This window comes from Elephas maximus, chromosome 16 (genome assembly GCF_024166365.1).
Source record: "Elephas maximus indicus isolate mEleMax1 chromosome 16, mEleMax1 primary haplotype, whole genome shotgun sequence".
Classification (NCBI taxonomy): domain Eukaryota; kingdom Metazoa; phylum Chordata; class Mammalia; order Proboscidea; family Elephantidae; genus Elephas; species Elephas maximus.
This window is the reverse complement of record NC_064834.1, coordinates 63,588,932-63,613,729: the sequence shown is the minus strand read 5'-3', so window position 1 is coordinate 63,613,729 and position 24,798 is coordinate 63,588,932. Positions and strand designations below refer to the sequence as shown.

The 24,798-nt window shown below is 37.8% G+C and overlaps 1 protein-coding gene across 14 annotated transcripts in view; it reads right to left on the bottom strand.

Annotated features, from left to right (window-relative positions):
• The window catches only part of VTI1A (vesicle transport through interaction with t-SNAREs 1A), a 378,820-nt gene that overhangs the window by 154,512 nt on the left and 199,510 nt on the right, over positions 1-24,798 (bottom strand). For 12 of the 14 annotated variants that reach the window (XR_007513468.1, XM_049855518.1, XM_049855520.1 and 9 more), the window contains 2 exons: positions 8,750-8,820; positions 7,602-7,663 (listed from right to left, as the gene is read on the bottom strand). Coding sequence is in view for 13 of the 14 variants with exons in the window: in XM_049855509.1 (XP_049711466.1) it covers positions 7,602-7,663; positions 8,750-8,820 (133 nt within the window). In the remaining variant the exon portion in view is untranslated. Of the gene's footprint in view, positions 1-7,590; positions 7,664-8,749; positions 8,821-24,798 lie in introns of all 14 variants that reach the window. The other 2 variants (XM_049855517.1, XM_049855523.1) reach the window with 1 other exon arrangement.

Genomic DNA, 24,798 nt, shown 5'->3' with positions numbered 1-24,798 from the left:
ACTTTGGAAATCGATTTGGCGCTTCCTTAAAAAGCTAGAAATAGAACTACCATATGACCCAGCAATCCCACTCCTTGGAATATATCCTAGAGAAATAAGAGCCTTTACACAAACAGATATATGCACACCCATGTTCACTGCAGGACTGTTTACAACAGCAAAAAGGCGGAAGCAACCAAGGTACCCATCAATGTACGAATGGATAAATAAATTATGGTATATTCACACAATGGAATACTATGCATCAGTAAAGAACAGTGATGAATCTGGGCAACATTTCACAACATGGAGGAATCTGGAAGGCATTACGCTGAGTCAAATTAGTCAGTTGCAAAAGGACAAATATTGTATAAGACGACTATTATAAGAACTGCAGAAATAGTTTAAACAGAGAATAAAATATTCTTTGATGGCTACAAGGGGGGGCAGGGGGTAGGGTGGGAGAGGGTATTCACTGATTAGATAGTAGGTAACTACTTTCGGTGAGGAGAAAGACAACACACAATACAGGTGAAGTCAGCACAACTGGACTAAACAAAAAGTAAAGAAGTTTCTGGAATAAACTGAATGCTTTGAAGGCCAGCATAGCAGGCGCAGGGGTTTGGGGACCATGGTTCCAGGGGACGTCTAAGTCAATTGGCATAATAAAATCTATTAAGAAAACATTCTGCATCCCACCTTGGAGAGAGGCGTTTGGGGTGTTAAACGCTAGCAAGTGGCCATCTGAGATGCATCAATTGGTCTCGACCCACCTGGATCAAAGGAGAATGAAGAACACCAAGGACATAAGCTAATTACGAGCCCAAGAGACTATATCAGCCTGAGATCAGAAGAGCTAGATGGTGCCTGGCTACAGCCGATGACTGCCCTGATGGGGAACACAACAGAGAACTTCTGAGGGAGCAGGAGAGCAGTGGGATGCACACCCAAATTCTCGTAAAAAGACCAGACTTAATGGTCTGACTGAGACTAGATGGACCCCGGTGGTCATGGACCCCAGACCTTCTGTTGGCCCAGGGCAGGAGCCATTCCCAAAGCCAACTCTTCAGACAGGGATTGGACTGGACAATGGGTTGGAGAGGGATGCTGGTGAGGAGTGAGCTTCCTGGATCAGGTGGACACTTGAGACTATGTTGGTACCTCCTCCCTGGAGGGTAGATGAGAGGGTAGAGGGGGTTAGAAGCTGGCGAAACGCACACAAAAAAAGAGAGTGGAGGGAGAGAGCGGGCTGTCTCATCAGGGGCAGAATAATTGAGAGTATGAAGCAAGGTGTATGTAAGTTTTTGTATGAGAGACTGACTTGATCTGTAAACTTTCACTTAAAGCACAATAAAAATTAAAAAAAAAATGCATTTAGTCAGAAAAAAATATGTTCAGTTCATATCATAATTCTGCTCCTTTCTATTATGTGATTGCATGTAGAGACTTAACGTCACTAAATATAGTTATCCCATATGATAAAACGAGAGGATGATGCTCCTTCAGAGAGCTGTTAAGGGTTAAATCAGGTAATGTGTGTTACCTAAGGTCTAGGGCTCAATCAGTACAGCTGGCATAGCTATCACTGATATATAGCTTTAGATGTTGAATTCAAGTATCTGATAAAAAAAAAAAAAAAATTTTTTTTTTTTTTTTTAATAGGAGACCAGAATTCTGTATTTAAAGGCACGAGAATGTTATTAAAGAGAAACATAGACAAGGAAATCCAAAGCCGTTCTTTAGTAAAATCATCACCCATGTCAGCCTTGAAGAGGTCATAGGACAAAGACAACGAGACAAGTGTACAGCAATAAATTTAGTCACACAAAAAAGACTAAGATTTAAATAAATTCCTCTGTTTCTAGAGCATTACTCTAGCTCTAATCCTAAATCTGTTAAGTCCAAAGAATCTTCAGCAAATTCAACCATTTTATTCTGAAAGAATAAACACTTGATTAAAAGCTGAGGAATATCTTAGTGGTTGAAATTTCGCTACGCTAATTTCAGGTCTGGGGCCAATGTTCCTACTGAACATCATTAGTAAAACAGGCCAAAAAAAGGAATGAAATAACAGGGAAGGGCGAAAATGTAAAACTAAGACATGTTGAGAGAAGATACTCTTCACCGCATAAAAATTGAGAGTAAATTCTCAAGGACATTTTTCTCACAAGTCTGAAAAACTCTCTACCGCTGAATTTTCAGACATTAAAATATGAACAATTAAAATATAACAAAATGTTTCCTGGGCAAAATGGGAAAAAAAAATGAATTTTTAAAGAAACTTTAAAAACATTTGTGTGTGACATAATTCTTTAAGAGTAACTCTGTTTATTTAAAAAATCACATTTCTGTATAGCTCACATTGGTATTTCTGGTATGCTTACTCTTAAGGGAGCCCTGGTGGTGCAGTGGTTAAGAGCTATGGCTGCTAACTAAAAGGTTAGCAGTTTGAATCTACCAAGTCGCTCCTTGGAAACCCTATGGGGCAGTTCTACCCTGTCCTATGGGGTCACTATGAGTCAGAATCGACTCGATGGCAATGGGTTTGGTTTGGTTTTTGGTTACCCTTGAGAGAACAGCCCTGGTGCTGTAGTGGTTAAATCACTCGGCTGGTAACTGAAAGTTTGGTGGTTTGAATCCACCAGCCACTCCATGAGAGAAAAATGTGGCAGGCTGCTTCCTTACAGCCGTGGAAACCCTATGGGGCAGTTCTACCCTGTCCTATAGGGTCGCTATGAGTTGGAATTGACTTGATGACAAGGGGTTTGGTTTTGACACTCTTAGGAATCATTCTGACAGTACATTTAAGTTTTTCAGATCCTTTACCCATCACTCTACCAAAGCGACAAGACCATCTTTAAAATGTAAAATATGACAGCAATGATCCCAACCCATTGCCCTCGTGTCGATTTGGTAGTAATAAATCCCGAGATTGACTCAGAAGTAGTTCCAACAAAAATACAAGTATTACATAGTATTTTATGACTAAGAATAGTGCTAGCTGGGTCAACTACACTTAATGCTCTTTGCTTCTTTTATATTATAGATTAGTTACAAAAGACCTCTCAGCAGCTACATGCTAAAGAAGTTACTACATACATGCATGCTGGAAGAATAAACAAAATCACTTATTTAAAGGAAACACTCTGATTCTTTTTTTTTTTTTTTAATTTGTGGCAATGGGGTAAACATCGGTAGTGTAGGGAAAGGGAATTATTTGATATTGAGATCTCACAGAAAAAGATTTTTTCTTTCAAATGTTCTACACACCACTTTTTGTAAGCATTTTGCCAACATATACATACAGCAAATGGGCTGACATAAGGTGTAACGTTTCCTCCAAGTTTACATCAATGGAGCTCTCAAAGCATAACTTTGCTACATCCCTGGGGAAGCACCCAGATACTTTTAGAAACAAATGATACTATTTCTGATAAATTATTAACTCTATAGAGGTAAAAAGAAATAGAATCATTTCATCTCCTGATTAAGAATCTTGAAAAACTGTATTTTTTATTTTCACTGACTGCCAGCACGTTCGATTTAATAAGACTTTCCAGTCAAATGCAGAGGAAAAGAAAAATAAATAATAATAATAATACACACAGACATATGCATATATATGAAGAGTTACATTTAGGTCTCTCAGTGTATCTGTGACACTTTAAGACAACCAATTATAATAATCAAATTTTATGAAAGTCAATGACAAATCCATTTCTTTGGCCCTATTTACCATATGAACGGTCATTTGTTTCACAACCATTTTCATTATTATCTGAATATGACTTTATTTAAAACTCTGTCTGTAGGGCCAGGAAACGAATGGGTTGTCCCTAGGTAGCTTTCCATCTCATGACAATACAGAAGAAAAATTACTTTCCAGAAAATCAGCCACATCTGTACTCTGATGTCAAGTTTTGCAATTATAGTTTTGAAGGGACCAATTTTCTTCTTATTTTGTTTCTTCTGGTAATATAGTCCTCTAGTTACATGAAGAATCTTTTTTTGTGGCTAAAACTGTTGCTGTCTTCCTAAGCTAGATATGTCTCAGTACCTTCTACATATTTTAGTTCCTTTCAAACTTGTTCGTATTATGATTTGATAAACCATCTTTATTTCCCTCATTTTTTAAATCGCTTCTCTTTTATAACTATTTAAATCACATTTTCTATTAGCTTATTTGTTTTCCTGGTGGCCTTTTTAGTGATCAACAATAATTAGCTGGAGTTGCAGAATCTTTAACTGCTTCCTTCAGAATCAGATAATCAGAGAATTTTGTGAATTCCGAAAGCACGTTATAAGCACACGTTCTCTCTCTGGTAGAATGAAGCACTCTGAAGGCAAGGATCAAATCGATTCACTTGAGGAACCCCAAGAAGCCCTGGTATACTGGCATTAAATACATACTAATACATACAGAGGAAATGAGTAAGTACAAGAAAGGGAGGAAGGAAGGGAGGGAGGGAGCAAAGGAGAGATAGAGGGAAATAAAAAAGGAAGAGAGGAAATACTAGAGGTTTACCTCAACTGAAGTTAATACAAAGACTAAAGAGCGTGAGTGGTAAGTGATCATTTGGCGGCTGCTGGATTTTATGTGAACTGGAATCGACTCGATGCCAATGGGTTTGGGATTTTATAAACTTAAGTTTTGATGATTACTCTTCTTTCTGTCCCCATCTGCTTTTGTTCACACTTATAGATGACCAAGTGGACATACATACAGACTTTGACACCAGTGGAACATTGGTGTCAAATGCCCATGCCACTTCCGTTCATTTTACAAATTTAATGATCTAAGTTTAAAAAATTAAAAACAAACAGTAACTCTTCTTTTAAATAAATTATTTCTTTGGTTTGGGATATTTTAGAGTAGTTAACTCTATCTAATTATCAGCTGCACAAAATTTTCTATATGACAATAGTAAGATTACATTGTACACAAGTAAATAGCTACATTGCAAAAAAAAAAAGGATGTTCACTTCTCTTATACATTTGTAAAAGTGACAGATGGGCACATGGTTCGATATTACACCAAAAAACCATACCAAACCCAGTGCTGCTGAGTCGATTCCGACTCATAGCGACCCTAGGAGGACAGAGTAGAACTGCCCCATAGAGTTTCCAAGGAGCGCCTGGCGGATTCGAACTGCTGACCCTTTGGTTAGCAGCCGTAGCACTTAACCACTATGCCACTGGGTTTCCCTCAATATTACAACCTTTCTTAAATGAGAAGCACCTGTTGACACATGGCATAGCTACACAGAGTAAAAGAATGTGGCTTGGTTCTCTGAAATAAAACCTCACCAAAGCTGGAAGAGAGAATGCCATGTGAGAGGGAGGGATTTAATAGAGGAAGCAAACTGGAGCATTTAATAAAAGTCTTTGGTAAATAAACCCCAGTTCCATTTCTCTGAAGACTGCTTTTCCAGGGAATAGCCAAAAATAATGAAGTAAGGAGGTTGGTAAAATGTTTTTGCCTTTTCCTGAGCCCAAAATAAAATTGCATATCATGTGGGATGGTAATTTGAAACGAAAACAAAACCACCATCTGCACTGGGTTCCAAAAGGCTCATTTAGGTAGCGGCATTGATTAAAAGAACCTGGATACATTGGTGGCTACCAAGGTCCCAGCTGTGCCTAGTCAAAAACGATGTTGCACGTATGCACAGGTGGACTTTCAAGAGTTCCCCTTGGCTCAGACTTAGCAAGGTGATGTCCATTGGGGGTTTTTTATTTCTATTCCTACCCTAGACGTATCCCAAAAGGAGATGAGTCAGTGACTGACAGAGTTTGCCTATAAAGAGAACCCCAAGTAGATTTCACAAGAGTAATTTTCTTCTGTAGGTTTATGAAACAACCGTGTTAGTCTGATTTCCCTCAGAAAGCCCAGTCAAAGGTTGCAGAAGTTGTCTGTGCTTCACCCTCTATAAATGACTTGCAAATTTATTCAAACGCAATATGAGGAGATGCTTTTTTTGTTGAAATAACTGTCTGCGGTGTCCTGTGCAAAAGGGTGCGGTACATCAAGCAGAAACATGGAGGGAAATACATTGGTTTAGAAACCCATAAATCCTTATTTGAATCTGCCAACCTGAAAGTCATGCAGAGCCCGAATAAACTGTTTTTCCTAAATGCTACATCTGATTAAGCCATACCATTAAATGACAGCTGAACTTTAACATTAATATGATATTATTTAAATAACTGCATGATTTTTTTTTTACACTAAAAATGATGAATGATTTCTGGACAGCTCAAATGACATAAAGCAGGAGGACTCTTTAATGAGATTTGACAAAATGGAGACATACGCAGAATATTCGTTACAGCTCATGTCGCAGGGGCCCTCCCAGGGAAGCAATAGGGGTTTTGTCCCTTTTTTTTCTTTTTTATTGTCTATAGGCACTGAAGCATTCCTTTCCACTGCCACATCCCTTCTCTGTGGATTTGAGTTTTTCTTATGCCATTTATATATTACTCTTAATCAGAGAATTTGGTGGTTTAGGGTTCTGAGTTGGGACTGTACACCCACGAAGTGAAGGGACAATGTGGCGTCAGGTCAGTCTGGGCTGGAGGGGTGTCCTGGGAACTTCCGACTTGAGGCTGATCAGGCTGATGGAGAAATCACATCAGCCTTGAAGACTAACGGCCTGTACATTCGATTGGGTCTTAGGCAATAGGTCTCTAACACAGAAAACCCACACTTTGAGCAAATTATCGTTTGTAGATCAGGGAAGGCTTAAGTTATTTTAAATAACAGTTGCCTCTATAGCATCAACTATGAAGAAAGTTTTCTTGAAAATTCCAATTATGCTGTCCTAGAGAGAGGCCCCTCCCAACATTCCTCACTCACTTTTCTACCCACAGCTCTAATTTGAAAGTCATGCTCACTAATCTCTTACTTGGTAGATTCTGGATGTAAAATAATTCTATGTTGAATATACTTAAGTAAAAAAGACCCCAATATTCAGAACAATAAAAAATATAGAATATAGACTATTAGCCACACTTATTCTCTCATACCCTCCAGAGTATTTTCCACAACCAAAAGCTAGTTACACACATAAAACATGAACATTTGTTTGCTAGCACATGTGAAATTTGATTCAGAAAATATTTAAGTTTTCAAAATCATCTTTAAGTACGCACAAAACGGATGCATTTCCGCAAACGCCGTATCTTTAAAGAGACAATAAGAACAGAGAAAGAAAGCAAAGCCAACAGCAACTGTGCTCCTGAAAAAGGCGGGTCCACATTCCCTCTCCAAGAAGGAGGCTATCCAAACAGAAAATAAAACCAGGCTGCTCCTGCCATGGGGCCTTCCTCAGGCTATGAAAAAATACTTCATGTTTAACCCTAATTTTTCTCATAGCTTGAGATAAACCCCCTAGCTCAAACCATCTCTCTAATCTGATTTACTCAGTATGTGTCCTTTCCAAACAAGAGTTAATATCAGCGCTCTGTCATTTCAAAAGGGTCTTGACACAGGGCACTAAGTGCAGAAGCTCTTAGTGCAAAAGCTCTAAGTGCAGAAGCCTGTAAAATGCCCAATTGCAATTAGATAAAAACATAGCTTAAAAAAAAGAGAGAGGAAGACAAGTCCCTACCTTGGTCTTACCTTCGCAACATCCCTGTCAGAATCCTGGAGCTTTTCCCCAAGTTGGCATCTGTTTCTCGAAGCTGGAAGGAGAGAAGCAGCGTCAAAACAAAATAAGACAAATCTTCATGCAATTCAATTATTTCTAAAGAGCTCTGGCAAGGACAAATTCAAATAATAAAAATGCTTAAATACACTGAAACAAATCTATTTTGACACCTACGCAAACTCTGAACATTCTTGTATTCAGAAAATTACATGTGATAGGTAATTCCAGGATATTTAAACTAGATACTTCAACTGGATATAAAAGCAAATATCTCATGGGCTGACCAAGTTTAATATACATCTGATAGTTAATCTCCAATTTATGAATGTGCAAATTCCTAAGAATATAAACAGAAATAAAATGAATGGAAGGAAACATCAATATTTTCATAGCTTTTGCTCTAAAAGACTTGGCATACTCAAAAATCTCCCTCAATAATCTTTGAAGCTATAGAGCTAAATAAAGTACCCACCTGGGGGCATTCCAGGGTGGGGATATAGTCAGCTTCTCTTTTCTCCATCCCGTACTCTTTCTCTCCCCAGATTCTATATCCCTCTTCTACCCTACTCATTTTGGTATGTACTTATACTATGTAACTGTTATTGACTACTCATGTCCCAGGAGCCCCGGTGGCGCAGTGGTTAAGCACTCGGCTGCTAACTGAAAGGTCAGTGGTTCAAACCCACTAGCCACTCTGTGTGAGAAAAAGGTGGCAGTCTGCTTTTGTAAACATTTACAGCCTTGGAAACCCTATGGGGTAGTTCTGTGTCCTATAGGGTCACTATGAGTGGGAACTGACTTGACAGCAACAGGTTAATTTTGGGGTATTTATGTCCCATCACTATCACCAGTTGCCACTGAGTGGATTCTGACTCATGGTGACTCCATGTGTACAGAATAGAACTGTGTTCCAAAGAGTTTTCAAAGGGTGTGACTTTTTGGAAGCAAATTGCCAGGGCTTTCTTCCAAGGGGGATGGGTTTGAACCACCAACATTTAGGTTAATAGTCAAGTGGTTAACTGTTTGCACCACCCAGGAGTCCATTCATGTCCCAAAGACCCTCTATTTTATGTCTAATCATTTACTGAAACTTTAAAAAGAGTGTATTATTTCAACTTACTCTTTCACGTGCTCGCTGTATCTTTTCTCTGTCATGACTGAGGTTTTCCAACATCTCCTGGCCAATTTGCTCTAAGGAAAAGCAAATTTGAATAAGAAAAGGCAAATTTGGTGAGTGTGAGAATAATCTTTAGAAGTATCAAAAATCAATGAGTACAGAATTAATGTTAAAGATGTGTATATTAAACATCAGACATATTTTAATTCATGTATTTAAAAAAATATAAAAAGCTGTTACTTTTCCTGATGTATCTTAAGTATGATTAGGGTGTGATTTATAATCTGGCATATGAGACATGGCCATCATGGCAATAAAGATTCAGATTAAGAGGTGATGTGATTTGTACAAGGCCACCCCCAGCAAATTTTCAGCAAAGATGGAGAAGAGTTCACGTCCAAAGGTCCTTCCATTGTTTACCATTAAGGAGTTTCTTAGACTTTGGTTTTTACAGATTATAAATAATGTTAATGACTCTACTGTACCATCTCTATTTCATTATGGCACCATTTTGCATATGAAAATCAATCTCTGTTTAGCAAAAAAAAAGAAAAGATTTTAAGGTATTCCTTCTGCATAAGTAACCTTCACACTAGTAACTACTGTAGCTTATTGGTTCTGGAACTGTCTCCAGACTATTTTCCTCTCAGAGGTTAGTGCCTGTGTAGCATGTTGTCAGCAACTGTGGATACTGGAGTCAGGGTGAGACGCACTCCTTAACAAGTAGTTGAAAGCTCACGCTGGAGACAGTGTTTTCATCCCAGAATTTCCAAACATTTACGCTGTTGTTGGTTCTGTCAGGTTGATTCCAACTTACACAGCTCCCATGTGTTCCAGAGTAGAATTGTGCTTATGGAGCTTTCAAGACTGACTTTTCAAAAGCAGATTGCCAGGTACCTTTGGGTGGGTTTGAACTGTCAACTTTTGGGCTAGTAGTCAAGTGCGAAGGAGCCCTGGTGGTGCAAGTGTTAAGCCCTTGGCTGCTAACCAAAAGTTGGTGGTTCAAACTCACCCAGCAGGTATGCAGGAGAAAGACCTGATGATCTGCTTCTGTAAAGATTACGGCCAAGAAAAACCTACCCGGAAGTTCTATTCCATCACATGGGGTCATTATGAGTCGGAATTGACTCAACGGCACCCAACGACAACAGTTGAGTGCTTAACTGTTTACACCACCCAGGGACTCCTCCAAACATTTATACTAGGATTAAAAAGTCATCCCGATGAATTCCAGTGAGGTTTTCCTCTTCCATGATCATCCCATTTGGTTGGCATTGCTCAGGCTTTCCTTTGACTGCAGGCCCTTTTATAAGACAGTAGGTATGTCCTAATTTGACAAATATTCAGCTGCCCTGGAAAAATTTTTTTCAGATTCATTCTCCATCACCTTGGAGGTGCCTTATCCTGTAATAGGAGAATACCAACCTGCCTCTCTTGCAATCTTGGCATTCTGTCTGACTACCTTAATTTTATATCTTTTTCCCCCACTTATATTGTATTTTTACCCATAATCTTTAATGACAATTATCTCTGGTGTATAAACTTAATAGAAAAATCCAACAAACATCTATCAAACATGCAAAAAAAAAAAAAAACCCAAACCTCTTGCCGTTGAGTCAATTCCAACACACAGCGACCCTATAGGACAGAGCAGCACTGCTCCACTGGGTTTCCAAGAAGCGCCCGGTGGATTCAAACTGCCGAACTTTTGGTTAACAGCCAACACTTAACCACTACGCCACCAGGGTTTTCTTGTAATAGCAAAGAATTCGGTAAAGTCATTAAGAAATGGTTGTGGTAGTTATCTGGCTCACATATGTATCTTGGCAACCTTTTTAAAGGGACATCCTAAAAACTGTAGAGCAGTGCTTACACCACACTGAGAGCTTAGGCTCTGAGCTCACTGCTTGAACCTGGTCCTAGTTTCGACACTTTCTAGCTATGTGGCCTTGCATAAGTTTTTTTAACTTTGTGGTGCCTTAGTTTCTCCCTTTTTAAAATGTTATAAGGGTTAAATAACTTAGTTAAAATGTTTAGTACAGTGACTGGCCCATAACAACAATGATAAGCACCTATTGAATGATGATGATTGATATAAAACAATCAGTGAAGAATTCTAATCTTGATCCTATCATTTGCTAGGTCTATCTGGAACTACATTTTTTTTCATTTGTAAAACAGGATAAAATATCTGTCCTACCTTCCTCATAAAATTGTCATTATAATCAAATGAGAAAACCTAAGTAAAAATGTTTTGAAAGCAGTTTCTACCATACAAAGTTATGCCGTTGTCTAGTACAGAAAAATCAATGCATTCACAGATAATTATTGAGTCCCTATTCAGTGTCAGGTATAAATGCTGGGGATATGGCAGTAAACCAGATCAAGTCCTTGCACTGAGAGAACTTCCATGCTAGTAGTGAAGTGTTAGCCGTTAAAGTGCCAATGTTACAGCACAGTTTTCATTTCACGGCACACACATCAGAAAATGTACTGTATGTTCCTTTCATGGTAGAAAAACCCAAATAATAAACAATGCTAAAATACACTAAAACAAATACATTTTTTGACACCTATATGAACTCTGAAACTTGCTTCCCAGTTTAATACTTTCTCTTAGATTTACTTTAGCATTTATTAACTCCACACAACATATCCTTGAGATAAAACTGGATAAGCTATGTGGTTCTCAGGGGGAGGTATCATAAAAGTGGAAGATGGTACTGATAATGGAGGAGGAAATAATTGGACTTTAACGGTTTTCATTTTATTGCATAACAGCTACAATATTTGATTTTGTCACACTATTAGGCACTATTGCTACACAATGAATTCTTTTAATCAACAGATCATAATGTAGCAATTCTAGTTCATTCTCAAAGTTAAAATTTCTAATATTCATGAACACCATGACTACTGTAATTATGTCAGTAAAAATAGTATTTATATGATCTTTTCTCTCATCATGATTGATGGTACTAATGTTGAAAGTACATTTATCTGAAAAGAATAGGAAACAGGTTGTATCTGTCACCAGCATAAAGTTCCCAATAAGTATCTGTGAAAGGAATGAAGCAACCAAAAAATGACACAGAGTGAAAATGGAGTATATGAAAGGTTTGTGGACCTACTCCTATTCTCAGAGCACATCGGAACGTGGACAACAGATTCATGACCCTATTGGTTCACCAGGTGGAAAATCTCTACCCTGAAGGGATCTGTAGTCTGATACTGAAGAAGTCAATGGGACGTCAGGTACAGAGCTTGGGCCTGTTTGTTCAGGAGTCACAAGCTACTCCTTGAATCTCCTTGCCTCCCAGGGAATATCTCAGCCTCCAAGAACTAATCCCAACTGGCAAGAGAAGAAATACTGGCAAGAGTGTACACACCCTGGTCTTTAAATGGAAATACCATGCATTTCTAGGAAATAGAATTCTTATTTCAATTCTAACTTGCTGCCTTTCAATTTTAATATCCCAATAAAGAAAATTCCAGGCCAAATATATTAGAAATACTAATCCTTATAGAATGAAAAAAAAAATTATGTATGTTTTTTTCATTATGTGGCTCCCCCTGCAAACAAACCCAAACAGAAGATGACAAATTGAAGAGGATTGAAAAAAAAAAAAAACAGCATGCAGGTATACTTGGTTAGAATAGTGTTAGACAATTAGGGGCTATGTTATTGAAAGTTAGTAGTAGTATTAAGTTTATTTTTCTTGAATAATTTACCTTAAATCAAGCAAGCACCAAAAACACTAATGAATACGTGCTAAACCAATGGCAAATATGATATGCTGAGTCTAGAATTTTTAGTTCTTTAAACTTACACAGAGCTTGTAGAAAGAGAATAGTCAGGCTGCCTCTACTGAAATGATTTGATAAGTCATAAATCATATAAATACTGCACTTGTGGACCAAGAGGATCTTCTTGAGATTAAGAAACAATGGGAATCATAAGAGAAGATCAGAATGGATGCTGTATGCTGGAATTCTTCATGTCAGTATGAACATGACAAATGGATTCCTGAAAGGAAGAATTCCTTCCTGCACTATTTCTTTCCTTTCCGCAGGGTCTCTGGGAATCATCTTGAGGGTACAGCACTCAAGCTTACAAAATGGGCTTTTGTTTTCACAATTACCCAAAATCAATCATATCCTTGATCCATAACCTTTTTATAAGGGCACACACTTGTAAAAGGGGTTTTCCATAACATTTCCTCTATTTTTCAATCTTTTGGGGATATACAAAATAGGCATTCAACGCTTTCCAGCCCCATAAGGAAGTGAGAAGGAATCAGGGAATTACAAATCTAGCAAGATACTTCCTGAAGGACTGACCTAGCATTATAAAACCTAAGACCCAGTATCACTGAAAGTATCTTTTTTCCCAATTCATTAGAAAATAACACACCTGACAAAAGTCCATCATAAGAGCCACGTGAATGAACCTCTTTTTTAAAAATTATTGAATCTATATCTTAGAGATAAGCAGAGTGAAATATTGTCTGTAAGAACTACAAAAGCTCACACCACGTTACAATATAAACTTGGCTGAAAGAGCAGGGGCCTCAAATCTAATTTACCATGGAATGGCTCATTCAATATATTAAAAATATCAAAAACAAAATTTTAGCCATGATGCTACAAACAGTGCACTTGTGCACCACTCATCAGAAGATACTGATTATTCTTCAGCACAAATTTAACTTTGTTTTTACAAACTTTGTTAAAGATGTGGATTTCAAAAAAGTTTTTTAAAAAAGTGAAGACAGTCAGCTGCGTCTTCTTTAAAGATCGAAAAGAAGCAAGGTCATCTGGCTTTCAAAAATTTCATCAGCAATTAGTAGCAGAGAGTAGCAGAGATATAAGGCATTCACAATTATCCAGATAACGTCTGAATATGTGGACTTCTGTGACATGCAGGAGTAAACAGGAAGAACGCAAAAGAGCTATTTTGGAAGCATGTGCTTTCACGTGTATGTAGAACATGAAGGGGACAGATGAGAAATGCAAAGTAATATTTCCTAACAATTTGGAATACCGAATTTTGCACATGGTTTGGGAATTTCTGACCAATGAATTAAATAAAGGTAAAAACTTGTTGCTTCAGGACGCAGAAGGGGACACGTACAGCTTTTCCAGGAGACAGCTGCTCATTGAAGATTTGGCCAGGCATTCTTTGGCATTTATCACACCTTCTTTGGAACTGACTCTGGTATCATGCAATGACTGAGTAGGTTATTCTCAGTATTGATATTACCCAGGCATAAAGGGTATTTTGAACTCCTAGCACCTGGAAAAGCAGGGAAATGGAGAAGACATTACTTTCACCAATTCAAGACACGTGAGGAACTTCTGCTTCCAGTTAGGATACAGGAAGATGCAAAAGAACACTGCTACGGAAAAAGGAAAACCCAGGCAAAATAATTATTGTACTTTTCTGGGGAAATTCAGTGGATGCAAAGAAGCTCTCATGAAATCTAGAGGGAAACAAGCACTTCACAGGTAAGCAAAGAGTAGTGGTAGCCTGGATACCTACGGTGAATGTCTGGTCTGAGTGTAGGTCCACCATAAATAGACTTTCCAAGTACAAGGAGAGATCAAACATTATATGACAGTGTGGGCTTGAAGGACAGAATGGAATCTAGATGAGCTCCAAAAACAAAAACAAATAGCTTGGTCTGATAATTCTGCTGAACCCCCAAATTTTGTCAAGAAAGCAGAAGTGGAGGAGGGGCTGCTAAGAAAAATCATATATTCCCACACATTCCTGTGGTGTTTGTACTCCAGGAGTCTGTCAGAGTTGAATCCAAAGGTGAGCCAAAATCGCCGACACTGCGGCTTAACCCACGCCCGGGTCAAATACTGTTAAGAGCAAAAAGGCAGCAATAACTCTGATTTAGGGGAGTTAATTGTAGGTAAATTCAATCCAGTTAGTGATGCAGCTCAGCACCAGCTCAGGTTAGCTTCTGGAGGAATCTGATCAGTCCCTTATCCTAAATACCAGATAGAAAAAACAGTTTCCAGAGGAAAATAACCAAAATGTCATATTTCAGATTTCATTGTTCTTTTTTAATGCAATGTCTAAAATACTACAATAATGACAAGACATGCAAAGATGCAGGAAAATCTGACCCATAATCAAGAAAAAACAGTCTGTAGAAGTAGGCTAGGTCATCTATTGGAGTTAGCAGTTAAAACAACTATTACAACTGTTCAAGAATTTACAGGAAAAAGTGAATGTAATGGTGAATAGATTGTGTATTTCAGGAAAGAAACCGAAACTCTTAAAAAGGAACTACATGAGAATTCTACAATGAAAAAAACACAGTATCTAAAATCAATTCATTGAATGGACCAAATAGTAGATCCTTCACTGTAAAAGAAAGGATCACTGAACTTGAAGACAGGCTAATAAAAATTATACAAACTAAAGCAGAGGAAAAAGTTTGGGAAAAGAAAAATAAGCAGTGCATCAATAATCTGGGAGACAGTAACAAATGGTTTCACATACACATAATTATTCCCAGAAAAAGAGATTCCTTGAGACAAAGAATGGGATGGAAAAAAATACCTGAAGAAGTAACAGTCAAAAAATTTCCAAATGTGATAAAAGAAAATAGTAACCCACCAATCAAAGAAGCTCAATAACTCTGAAAAAGATAAATTTAAAGAAAACCACACCTAGTCACATCATAGTCAAATTTATCAAAACTAAAGATCAATTAAAAAAAACTTAAAAGCAGCCAAAGGAAAAAAAGATACAGGCAAACAATGATCAGAATGATGGCTGACTTCTCATCAGGAGCAGTGCAAGCCAGAAGACAATGAACATCCCAAAGTCTGATGAAAACATGCTTCAAAAATAAAGATATTTTTAGGTAAATGAGAATTGAGAGAATTAGTAGCCAGTTGACCTGAGCTACAAAAAAAGGTTAAATTCTTCAGGCTGAAAGAAAATGATAGTAGATAGAAACCTGGATCTACAAGAAAGAATAACGAGCATCAGAGATGGCAAATCTCTGGATAAATATAAAAAAATTATTTTTTTCTCTTTTCCTATATTCCTTAAAAATAATTGACTGTTTAAAGCAAACACAGTAACAGCATATATAAAAGTAAATAATGACAACCATAGCACAAAGGATAGAGGGGAGGTAAACAAAAGTATACTATTGAATGGTTTTAAGTTATATGTGAAGTCTTGTTAGTTGCCGTTGAGTTGATTCCGACTCATGGCAGCCCCATGTGTGCAGAGTATAATGACTCCACAGGGTTTTGAAGGCTGTGACCTTTTGGAAGCAGATCGCCAGGCCTGTCTTCCCAGGCACCTCTGGGTGGGTTCAAACTGCCTACCTTCAAGCTAGTAGTCAAGTGCTTAACCACTGGTGCCACCCAGGGGCCCCATACGTGAAGTAGCATACCATATAATCCAGGTAAACTATGATAAGGATAAAAATTTTAATCCCTAGAGCATCTCTGTCCAATACAGTACCCACTGGCCACATGGGGCTATTTGAATTTAAATTAATTAAAATAAAATAAACTATTCAGTTCCTCAGTAGCATTAGTACCATTTCAAGTGATCAATAGCTACATGTGGCTATTGGCTGCTTATTGAGAGTGCAGATATAGAACCATCTCTACAATGATTTCTGAAGTTTGCCTTGTCTTTAAGATCCACTTATAAGAAATAATTATTCTCTTGGGATTTAATTTAGGTAAAACACTTCCCTTCTTCAGGTCTTAGTTTCCTTAAATATAGAATGAGGATCTTGGACTGGATGATCTCTAGTGCTCCTCAGCTGTAAAATATCACAACTCAACTACTCTCAAAGCTAATGTCTCTTTTCTTCCTAGAGCACTTAAGCAAATCAGAACCAAATGCCAAATCAGGCCCACAGATATACTCCCATCCCCGGGCCTACAGGATACTGTTAAAACAAATCAATAAAAACGACAAAACCAAAAAACCAACAAAATGAAACTTAAATGTTTTTAGACAGGTCATATACTCTCCAGTTTGCCAAAGTAAGTCCCCAACACTGGACAGCTTCATACAGTTGCCTGTTTGGCCCCTGAGGACATTTGCGTTTACTATCTATAATAAAATATTTACAAGCACTTTGATGATGGCATTACTACAGGAAATTACACACTCATATAAACTAAATTTAAACTTAGGTTTTCTTAGGAGAAAGACAGCAAAAGAGTGTGCAGGACCTAGGTTTTTTTTTCGAAAGCAATTATGGCTTAACATGACCTCCTCAGCAGCTGAGTGGGTATTCTATTTTGCTTGAAGATGATCAAATCTATCATTAAGCAATTAAAAAAATCATCAGTGCTGCTTTCATCAAAGTCATAGTAGCAGAGCCTCCCCTCAGTTACCTGGTTTGCTGACGATAATTAACAAACACTATTCCCAGAGCCCTCAGACATCAGTCAGTGAAGCTGTGCTACCAATAATGATGCTCTGGAAGGAGCAGGTACGACGTAAATTTAGGCTGTTAAACAAAAGGAACCACGTTCATTACAGCTCCATTCAAAAATGAGAATGAATCTGCTCTATTCTATGAAACAAGACCAGAGAGGGCAGGAAGGTCGTCCCCTTTCCACAATTCAATAAAGAATCTCAAAGCAAGGAGATAAAGCAGCAGGAAACCCAAATGGGCAAAAACTGTCAAAACACATTCCAGAGACTCAGTGGTGCAATCTCCCAAACATGTATTTACTTAACAGACTAGGGAGATGTGGTCAGAGTCATCCAGATGGCTGGTTGAGTACTCACTCTAAAAAACCACAAGAAGTGCTGTGAACTATTGACGAATCACTAGAAGGTAATTAGAAAGCCTTTCTAGAAATCAGTATGGGCAGAGTTAATCGCCATCTATACTCTTTTTGAAATTTGCACACATTTCTGTCACTGCATGTATCACATTGTAATTATCTGCTTATTCAGAAGTCTCTATTGGGTAGACTTTGGGAGTTACATGGCTAGCAGACATGTTTGGCTTTTATGAAACTCTCTATATTTTTTTATATTAAACATTTTTGAACTGGTTGGCAACATTTTTTTTTGTAAACAGGAGATTTCATTAAACAAAAGCTGGACTTTCTGCTTCTTTTGAAATTTGGAATATCTGGCAACACTGAGTCCCTATTCCCACCTGGTAAGCACTGGCTGGAACCTTCTTTAGAAGGGCCAGGTCCTATCTAGTTTGCCACCTCCCCATCTGGCCTGCTTCACTCAGTCTTGGCTGCTGTAGGCATCTGAGTGAGTGACTCCTTGATTATATGTTCCTCCTTCCCTATTCAATTGTAAACTATTTTAAAGATGGGGCCATTTCTTCTTCCTCTTAGGATATGCAGCATTTTAAGAGACAATACCTGACTCTGCTGGTGCTCTGGAAATTTCCGTTCATGGGAACCACTGAACTTGAAAATGGGGTCAAGTCTTTTTAAAGTTTATAATAATAAAACCACAGATTTTGAGGACAAACATGGACCTTAAAAGTCACTGCACAGATAAGTAAACTGGGAGGCCGAGAGCAGAGCTAGGGATGGTGATCACCTGGGTCACGTTGCTAATTACTGACAGAGCTGCAAGGGTGGGCTAAAGTCTCCAGACTTCTAGGTCAGTGATCTCCGCAGCATAAAAACAGTGAATTTAAAGAGCTGTCCAAAATCATCACAATGCAGGTGACAAGGCATTCTAATACTTTAGTACATATTTAAAACATTGGTGCCCAAGGAAGGCCTTTGAAATAGCTTGGGCAAGAGTGGGACAGGACACAGCCTCCATATTCCCTGAACACCATCATTCCCACATAAGAATTACAGCCACTGAGCAGACAAAGATTCTGTGATTTTAGGGTCAACTGACACTACTTTCTGTTCTTGCAAATTAGATAAACAGTAAAAAAGTACTAGAAAGATGTGTCTCATACAAAAAAATGAGGTGTTGATTCTCATATCTTGATGAATTGCAAAATGCCTATCCCCCACTGATCCCTTGCTCTGCTCTATTCGCAATAGCAAGTTAATCTGTTGTTCTTAACAAAGGAGTCTGGTGAGATGGGATATTTAATACATTTGCTCATTGTCTCTATGAGAAGCAGGTAATCAGGTGGTAAAATTCGAACCATCAAATGCACGTGCTTGCACACACACGGGACAAAACAGATTTACTTGGCTTGAGGCCCATATTCAGAGCCTAATAGGAGAACACTTCACTCACTGTGTTGGAATAGAAGCAAGGGGCAGAAAAATTCATGAATCTCAGCCATCGTACGTGACTACAACACGATATTAGAATTTCTGGCCTCTGTAGTCACGGTACGGAGCCCTGGTGGCGCTCAGCTGCTAACCCAAAGGGTGGCAGTTCAAACCCATCAGCCACTCCATGGAAGAAAGACGTGGCAGTCTGCTTCTGTAAAGATTATATCCTTGGAAACCCTATAGGGCAATTCTACTCTCTCCTATTAGATTGTTATGAGTAGGAACTGACTCAAAGGCAGTGGATTTGGTTTTGGTTTTCACCTTCCTTTTCTTAATATTCTTTTTCTGGTCTTAATTTTATTCTTAGTTTGAATTGAAGCTAAAAGACAAAGCTGGCTTGAAGGTTTGAGGGTAGAACCACTCCTTTCCTTATGATTCAGGTATGTGGTACTTGATGCATATCAATATATGAATGCATACATAACAGACATACATAGCTTGTAATCTTTGGATTTAAACACTAAAAATTACTAAGACCACATTTGTTACAGGTTGAATTGTGTCCCTCCGAGAGAAATGTGAAAGTCTTAACCCCTGTCTATACCTGTAGATATGACTCTGTTCGGAAACAGAGGTTTTATTTGGTTATGTTAATGAGGTCACATTGGAGTAGAGTGCATTGTAAACTTAATCACTTAGAAGTGTCTTACAGAGAGCAGAATAGACACACACAGGGGGAGGGCAGGCACTAAGGAGCTCCAAGGGATGCTGAGGAACTCCTGAAGCTACTGATAAGAAAGACCCTCCCCTTAGAGCTGATTACCTGACTTGGGCTTCTAGCCTTCAAAACCATGATAAAATAAATTTTTGTTCTTTAAAGCCACCCACTTGCAGAATTTTTTGTTACGGCAGCACTAGGAAACTAACATTCTGTTTGAAAATATGAACTATATGTATCACTTTGAAAGTATGCTACAGAGCTATTTTTATTTTTTTTTAATTGAGATAATATTCACATAACAAAATTCACCATTTTAAAGTGTACAATTCAGTGGCATTTAGTACGTTCACAACGTTGTGCAAACATCACCTCTACCTAGTTTTAAAACATTTTCATCACCCACAAAGGAGACCCTGCAGCCAACAAACAGTCACTCCTCATTCCTCTCTTCCTCCAGCCCCTGGCAACCACTAACCTGCTTTCTGTCTCTGTATGGATTTGCCCGTTCTGGAAATTTCATATAAACAGAACTATACAATATTTGACATTTTGTATCTGCCTTCTCTTACTTAGCATAAGACTTTTGAGGCTCACTCACATTGTAGCATGTGTCATTACTTCATTTCTTTACATGGCTGAATGATATCCCATTATAGGGATATACCATATTTTGTTTATCCATACATCTCTTGATGGACATTTGGGTTGTTTCCACTTTTGGCTATAGTGAATAGTGCCACTATAAGTGTTCATGTACATTTGTTTGAATATGTTCTCAGTTCTTTGGGTATACACCTACGAGTGGAACTGCTGGATCCCATGGTAATTCCATGGTAAGCTTTTTGAGGAACCGTTAAACTGTTTTCTACAATGGCTGCACCATTTTACATTCCCACCACCAATGCGCGAGGGTTCCAATTTCTCCACATCCTTCTAACACTTTTTATTTTTTAGTTTCATTTTTTTTTTTTTTTTAAATAGCCCTTAGTGTGAAGTGGTATCTCACTGTGGATTTGATTTGAATTTCCCTAATGACTAATCATGTTTGCATCTTTTCATGTGTTTGTTGGCCATTTGCATATCTTCTTTGGAGAAATATCTATTTAAGTCCTTTGCCCATTTTTAAATTGGGTTGCTTGTCTTTTTGTTGTTAGCTGTAAGTGTTCTTTTTATATTCTGGACACTAGATCCTTCTTAGATACGTGATTTGTAAGTATTTTCTCACATTCTACGAGTTGTTTTTTCACTTTCTTGGTAGTGTCCTTCGATGTGCAAAAGTTTTATATTTTGATGAAGTCCAATTTATCTATTTTCTTTCTTTGGTTGCTTGTGTTTTTGATATCATACCTACGAATACACTGCCAAAACCAAGGTCATGAAGATTTATCCCTATGTTTTCTTCTAAGAGTTTTACAGTTTTAGCTCTTATATTTAGGTCTTTGATTTATTTTGTTGTATATGGTGTGAGGTTGGGGGCTGCAGAGCTCTTTTCAGGGGGCAGATTGCATAATAAGCAAGGTAAACCCATGCTTACCTTGCTTGCTGGATCATCTGCCCATGTCAGGAATTGTAAATTTGAAAAGAGACTTTGATTCAGCAGAACGGTGTTGTGGGGCTGGGAGAGAGACAGATGCCAGCCATACCCAGAATTAGAATCTCTGATATGGTGAAAAATTGTTCACTACACCGTGCTTACCTTGCCTAATGGATAATCCACCCCTGGCTATTTTTAATTCACACAAAATATTTAAGACCAGGGCTTCGAACTGGGTCATTCCAGTTCAACCCGCTGGTGAGAATTTGCATTTCTACCCCAGATACACTGAATCAGAACCTACATTTTTAACAAGATCCCCAGGAATCTTGTTAAAAATACAGGTTCTGATTCAGTGTATCTGGGGTAGAAATGCAAATTTGCAGCAGGGGATCAAACTGGTTTGAGGTCTTGTTTAAAACTCATTTGGAAGAAGTTACTGTCTTCATATACCTCAATAAAAAAAAAAAAAGAATTTATACCCTAACTCAAAGTTTTGACAAATGTTTACATTATTTTAAAAATTAAAATGTTAGGTTTTATACAATATTTTTCATATCTTGACCCCCCTCTGAGCAGACAGAAAGCAGACACCTAGGTTAAAAGAGGAGGAGGGAGCATGGATTTAGTGGATAAATGGAAAAAAGAATGTTACTGTGTCTGAAGAAACTTGAGGCAATGGGTACAGGCAGACAACAGGCCTTGATTTGAACATTTAAGCAGCTGAGTGTGAACATTAAGAAACACAATGTTTTAACATAAAGCATGATCAACAGAGAAATACAAGGTAAGAAATCACGTTGGAGATTTAGAGGGAAGATTTAAAAAAGTGAGAGGACTGGCACTAAAGGTGGCTTAGAAATTAGAAAAATGCTTAAAATTTAGAAATAAAAATTCACAGGGATAAAATAAATCTTTAAAAAATTTTCCAACAAAATGTCACTTCTATTATTTATTCACATCTCATTCCGAGAGAAAGGTTAAAAAAATACATGGCATATATGCCACCACTCCTTAATACCAAACACCTGGCAGATATTACTTATTAATCACAGTGCTCCTGAACATAGCCTCACAACAAACCCTCCCCTCAAACGCTCCAGGCAATCAACTTCAATGGATCAGAGCTGGCACAGGGGATAAGACCTATTTGCTATCCTTGATCTGTAGCATTGGGGTCTTCTTTCAATTGACAACATAGAAGAGCCACTTTTCAGCTTTCAGGTAGTGCTCTCATTCTTGAATTGTCTGCTACTTCTTTCCTTCAAAAGTCTGAGTGAGATGACTAGAATTTGAAGGGACGGTCTATGGAAGAGGTTCTCACCTGGTAGTATGCATCAAACTCATTTATGAAACTTTTAATAAATACAGTTGTGTAGATCTCATTATAGGGTAACTAAATTAGAATCTCTGGACATAGGGTCCAGACATATATACACCCACTCCTCACTTATCGATATGGTCAGGTTCCAAAGACCAGTTGGTTATGCAAAAATTGGCATTATGTAAAAATGGAGGGTGACCACATCAGATGAAAAAATGGAGAATAACTACATCATTAAATAACTTCCAAATTACATCATTACATAACTGCCAAATCACTGAAAATCATGGTCTAGCCATGGTGACATATAACCTTAACCATCACAGCCAGCATTACTCTTGCCTTGTACCTTGGTGTTCATTACTGCCAGCCATACATTGTTAATGTGCAGAATAGTTGGATCGATGTTTTTACTATTGTTGTAAATGCAAAATGTCGGGTAACGAGAGATGATAAATGAGGAGTAGGCGTATTCTTAAAAATTTCCAGAAATCACACCAAACTCCTTATTAAGAACTATTGGCTTCCATTCCTCTACATTCTCTAGTCCTATGTTATCTGGCCCCAGCACAGAACTTTATCCCTTTTAACCCTAGGCGCTTGTTGCTCACAAGACTTACGTAAAATTTTTTGAAACAAAAAGTATTTTGGTAAAGCTGATGTCAAGAATAGGATTCATCACATTTCTTAGTTTGTCTTATCCAAATACCAAACCATATCACCTCCCCTTCTAAAAAAATTTTTTTGCAAGTACATTTTGTACAACAATGCTACATAACCTCAACATATATTGTTCTTTGGCTTGAGTCCTAGGAAGCTCTGTGTAAGTTTAATCCTTAATTGTTAAAGCATTCCTCTAGGATTTCTTCATATAGTTCTTCCCCTACCCTACCCCCATAAGTCTCCTTTATTTCTTGGCTTCCATTTTTTGTCCTGGGTTATTTTATTTTATTTTTGCCCTTCATATACCTGACCTTTTATCATAAAAACCAAACACCCGTAGCCGTTGAGTTGATTCCAGCTCATAGAGAACCTATACGACAGAGAAGAACTGTCTCATAGGGTTTCTAAGGAGCAGCTGGTGAATTCAAACTGCCAATCTTTCAGTTTGCAGCCCAACTCTTAACCAGTGCACCACCTGGGCTTCAATCTTTTATTATAAGCCATATGAAATCCTTCTTGTGGAAGTAGATAGGGCACAGATCAATCAATAAACAAAACAAAGCCAGAGCAATCTACAGAGAATCCTAAAATCTAAGAGGGAGAATTTATATGATATCATGCAACAGTCAAGGAGATGGAGACATTTTATTCCTGAATAACTCTATTACTGAAACTCAAGACAGGGGAATTAGAGAACAAACAAAAACGGCAGAACTTAAAAAAAAAAAAAGATGGATGACTTTGGGGTATATTCCAGCAAAGTTTTAAAAAGTGATGTGACCTTACTAATATTTCTAAACTTGAGATGTTTAGGGGATAAAAGAGATCCAAACTGAGCTCAACACCTATTATCTCCCATAAATAAATAAAGATATGAAGGAACTAAAGATTTCCTAACATCCATGCTATCCTTCTGAAGACATTAAAGAAAAGGCTAAATAAATATGGATTTTGATAATCTAGCTCATCAGGTGGCAACTGCTGGTCAATGTCAGGTGCGGGGCAGTAGAGAGTTATTCCATCTTGTAAACTGTAATACCAGTTTGACCTTAGAAGGACAGTATATAACCAAATATGCACTTAGACATACTTAGAGACTCCTTTTAGTAAAACTCCTAGAAAAGGTAGTTTACTATTGTTTGCCTTTGTTAGCAAGCACTATGACATTGGGAGCTTCTGAAATACAGAATAAAACAAAGCCACTATTGTCTCTCAACACAACAGAGAATTTATTAGACTTCATCAGTAAGACTGTATATTGATCTTATTAGCATAACTCTAAGAAGAATTTTTAATTACATCTCAATAGGCTCTATTAGGGAACCACTAAAATTGTGTCTTTTACCAAACTTCCATGTAAGAGTATTAACCAGTTGGGATGGGACTTTTTGGGGGAGAAAAACGCACATGGGCTTAAACTCTGGAACATGAAAAAAATGACTTCATTCATTCAATATGTATCCAACAAAAGTTTATTGCTTACATGCTGTGTGTAAAATACTGCAACGAATCTTTCCCTCCAGGGAAGGTCTTTATTTTTGGCTACTATTTATCGAGTGCTTCATTGTATGCCAGCCATTATGGTAAGT